The sequence below is a fragment of the Austrofundulus limnaeus genome, unplaced genomic scaffold, assembly GCF_001266775.1.
Source record: "Austrofundulus limnaeus strain Quisiro unplaced genomic scaffold, Austrofundulus_limnaeus-1.0 Scaffold65, whole genome shotgun sequence".
Classification (NCBI taxonomy): domain Eukaryota; kingdom Metazoa; phylum Chordata; class Actinopteri; order Cyprinodontiformes; family Rivulidae; genus Austrofundulus; species Austrofundulus limnaeus.
The window spans coordinates 2,042,954-2,047,268 of record NW_013952467.1 but is presented as its reverse complement, the minus strand read 5'-3'; the positions used below and the strand labels follow the sequence as shown (position 1 = coordinate 2,047,268).

At 48.5% G+C, this 4,315-nt stretch overlaps 1 protein-coding gene across 2 annotated transcripts in view; it reads left to right on the top strand.

The window, feature by feature from the left end:
* The first annotated feature begins 344 nt into the window (after nt 1–344).
* The window catches only part of LOC106518754 (axin-2), a 24,494-nt gene continuing 20,523 nt past the window's right edge, over nt 345–4,315 (top strand). The window contains exons 1-2 of one of the 2 annotated variants that reach the window (XM_014010152.1): nt 345–633; nt 1,523–2,458. In XM_014010152.1, coding sequence (XP_013865606.1) covers nt 1,665–2,458 — 794 coding nt within the window. In that variant the 5' untranslated portion in view covers nt 345–633; nt 1,523–1,664. The remainder of the gene's footprint in view (nt 634–1,522; nt 2,459–4,315) is intronic. The other variant, XM_014010149.1, reaches the window with a different exon arrangement.

The following is a 4,315-nucleotide window of genomic DNA, read 5'->3' as shown; positions in this document are numbered from 1 at the left end:
TAATAAAACAATGTGGTCTTTGGAAAATAAAGAGTCTTTAAAGTAAATATGTGGCAACACTGTGGGGATAATGCTGTTGAGGCGGCAGATCAGTAACTTCTGACGCTCCAAGCCCTCAGGGAGTCGGCTCAAGATCGCTTGTCTTTGATAAGGTCCTCAAACTGCAGTTACAACTTCACGATTCCAGAAAACGTCGACAAAACGCAGCTTAAACGCTCACAGGACGCAAAATACGGCTTTGTCACGTGTGGTTTGCGTCGCATCTGTAAATCCCTGACATTAGTTTTATTATTTTATTTTTTTTCCGGAGGAGTTGTTTGTATGCAGCTGTCGGGACCAGGCAAGGCGGTTCGTTCCTTTGAAGTGCGCAGCTCCAGCCTCGCGCTTCAGTTGGTGTTGGAGTCGCCTACAGGAGAGGAGAGACCTACTGAGCGGCATGGCAGCCTGAAAGCACAGGGAGGAGAAGAAGCGAGATTTTTTTTCTCTCCTTTTCTCAGAACCGAACCGACTGTATTTGGACGCGTTTATTTTTTATTATTATTAATTTGTGGGGAAACCAGAAATGTGGATTATATGCGCCTTTTGTGGATAAAACGCAGAGTTTACGCCGAGGAACAAACTCGTGGATCGATGGTAAGTTGGGAGACTCCGAGCCTCCTCAAACTCGCCCCCATTGGAGTTCTCTTTGATGTGCTTTTGACTCGCCTTTGAAGCAACATTTTGGGGGGAAACAAACCGTCTTTTTGTGCMTTTAGAGACTCACAAACACACCGTATCGTCACTATATCTTCTCTTCAAACGTGTTCGCTTTCAGGCTTCATTTTTTAGTAGAAAAACACTCAGAAGTGTTTCGTTTCTCGTTGAGCAATTCCTCCCCCACAACATCAGAGACTTTGCTGTACTTGGGACTGGATGTTCAAACAGTGGTTGTATTTTTTTCGCCCRTAAAGGAATTTTAAATGACTCACGGTTAGTAATAAGCTTTAATAAGACTGTAATGTACACAGTGGGCTACTTTTATTTATAGAAGTGTTCTCTTTGATGAAAGCCTGCGTTTAAAAAAAAAAAAAGGACTAACCGTGTGTTTGGGTTTTACTGCACTTCTATCAGTCTTTATTACCTGTACCCAACTGGTTCACTATTTTGGTCACGTTTTTCATCTCCTGGAGTTTATCCCCGCATCCCTCTGGTACTGGAAGGGGAAGAAGCTCAATTTTAGTCGCTTAAGATGAGATAATGAGTCCTGGGAAATGACCAGAAGTCAGGAAAAGTGGCAGGAGTAGCTACATGTGTTCGTGCGTAAATCTCAGATAGGGATAAGTGTTTTATTAGTGCGGTTTGATGCGTAAAATCCAAATGAACTTCTTGGTAATTTGACGTTTTAAATCAGTCTGGTGTTGTGCAACGCCTTGCTGCAGCGTTTGGAGCTGCTCTGGTTTCTGTAAAAAAAAAAAAAAAAATCCGGGTCTCTTTGAAGTTGGGGCGGATCTGGTTGTGATTAGATCAATACTTTGTGTTTCAGAGAGAAGACGGGCAGCTCAGAGAGAACCAGCCCCCCCGCTGACATAAAGAGAGTGAGGAGATTACAGTAGAAGGAGCTCAGAGGGAGGCGAACAGCGCACGAGCTCCTCTCTCCTCCTCCTCCTCCTGCTGCCTGCAGAGCCATGAGCCGGGCGCTCATGGACCACACCGCCACGACCAGTTTCCGTGAAGATGCCCCTCGACCCCCGGTGCCCGGGGAGGAGGGCGAGGCGCCCAGCTACCCCTGCAAACTCGCAGTGATGAAACCCCTGGAGCCCAGCGAGCCCGTTCCGCTCGGCTCTCCGGGCTCCTCGGCGCGGAGGAACGAGGAGCCGGAGGGGAGCGCCTCCCCGGACTCGCCGCTGTCCCGGTGGACCAAGTCTCTGCACGCGCTCGTTGGGGACCAGGACGGCGCCCTGCTGTTCAGGACCTTCTTGGAGCGGGAGAAATGCGGCGACGCGCTGGACTTTTGGTTCGCTTGCAACGGCTTCAGGCAGATGGACCTGAAGGACAGCAAAACGCAGAGGGTCGCCAAAGCCATTTACAAGCGCTACATCGAGAACAACAGCGTGGTCGCCCAGCAGCTGAAGCCGGCCACCAAGACCTTCATTCGGGATAACATCAAGAGGCAGCACATAGACTCTGCCATGTTCGACCAGGCGCAGACGGAGATCCAAACCAACATGGAGGAGAAGGAGTACCAGATGTTCCTGACCTCTGACATTTACCTGCAGTACGTCAGGACCGGGGGAGAGAACCCGGCTCACGTCAGCTCGGGCTCTTTGGGGAGCCTGAAAGTTGTCTGTGGATACCTGCCCACTCTCAACGAAGGGGAGGAGTGGAGCTGCGACCTCCGAGCCAAAGCTCTGCTTGGACTGAAGAGCCAGAGGGCCCCCATGTCCCTGAGAGCTGTGGAGATGGTGGAGAGGGGCTACAGGTATGTCTGATCATCCCATAACACAAGGTGGACCGCGCTTTTACGTGCTTGTTAGCAAAATATCTCAAGAACCACTGGATGACTTTAAAAGAAACTTGCAGTAATCATTGATTAAACACAGCAGTAATGTTCGGATGCAGTCTTCATTTAAGATGATGTCACAGATAGTTGACCTAAAAAATACATAAATGGTTATATATTTTTTTAGTTTTACGAATGTTGAGCTAAAGTTTGTCGTCGTAGCTGAAAGTCACAATAATGGGGCTGCTGGTGTTAACCTTGRTTGTTAGCAAAATATCTTATGAACCACTAGATGAATCTTAAAGAAGCTCTTGGATGTACGTTTGGAGTCAAGATGGCTGCCACAGCTAATCAGTCGTAGCAAATACATAAATGTCAGTTTTGCAGATGTTGAACTAAGATTAGATGGGGTAGTAGCTGAGAGTCAACCACCAGACGCACTCTGAGGGTGACACATAATGTTATTTTCATGGCTTGATCGGAGCGGGTACAGCTCTGTCACTTGTCAAACGTGTAAAAACCTAAAACTTCAAGATGAAAGGTGGCGGGCYATGTGCAAGGACTGCTCGCTCGTTCTGCACCCTCTGAGCAGAGCTCAGACGGGATCAGCCTGACTCTGAAGCCGCTTTCTTCACTCGTTTTCACCAGAGTTTGCAGAAAACACTGTCTGTCCTCCCTGTTTCCCCCCACCTCCCTCCCTCCCTCGCCGGCCCCTCTCTCCTCCTCTCCAGCAGCAGCCCTCTGCTGGCGCTCGCCTGGATTTCCGGAGCTTTGAAATGGTTCCGCAGAATGAGGGATCGTCTTCCAGAGGAAAAGTTCACAGAGCTCGGCTGGCTCTCGCCCCGGCCAGCAAATAATAGATGATGACATTGCTATGCTYTGTCTCCTCTTGTACCCACACTGCTGAGCCTTTTTTTTTTTACAGGAGCACAGATCTATAGAGGCTCTTTGAAGTGAAGATTTGCACTTTATGAACATCCTCTTCTGCTTTGTTTTCCAAGTTTTTTACCATTTTGTGGCCGAGTCAGACACTCCTTTGCCGTTAAGTTTCTGAATTATTTTGTGAGGTCGAGTAAATCTGCCTGCTCTGAACTAGGTCAGTAGGAGCATTGTAGAGGTTTCTTTTTTTAGGCTTTCGTACCAAAACTGATAAAMGAACTTTCCCCCTTTGCCTCCATGTTTTCACCAAACCAATTCAGAACATGTGGGAGCCAGTTCTCCTTCCTCTCACCTCATGTCTTCTGCCTTATGTTAGTTTCACTTAAAAAAAACAAAAACAAACCCTGAACAGCAGCAGCTACAGTACAGAGTCAACACCCCTCCCTCTCACTCTCTTCTTTTCCTCTCTTCTTGTTTGTGTCAAATCTCCTCTGATTTCCCCCCTCCTCCTCCTCCTCCTCCGCCTCCTCCACTTTTATCTTTTCTTCCTTTTGAAAAACTTAGGGATGGAGGACTACGAGGCATGCTTTTGGAGCGAATGAGAGCGGAAAGGAAGGACGGGGGAGAGAGGGAGAGAGAGATGGGATGGCTGCAGACTTATGAAAGAAAGGGAGGGAGGGAGAAGAAAGGATAAAGGAAGGGGGTGAAAGGGAAGCAGGGAGGGAAGAATTCAGGGCCAGCTGTGTTAAATACCTGACTCTCTGCTCGCCCCTCTGAAGGTCAGTCTGGAGCTGGGGGCCTGCAGCTTTAGTCATGCTGGGTCTCTCCCTCCTCCCTTTCTCCCCTTTCTTTCCTCCTCTGAAACGCACACATGCTTCCACCCCATGGGTTTTGTGTGTGTGTGTGTGTGTGTGTGTGTGTGTGTGTGTGTGTGTGTGTGTGTGTGTGTGTGTGTGT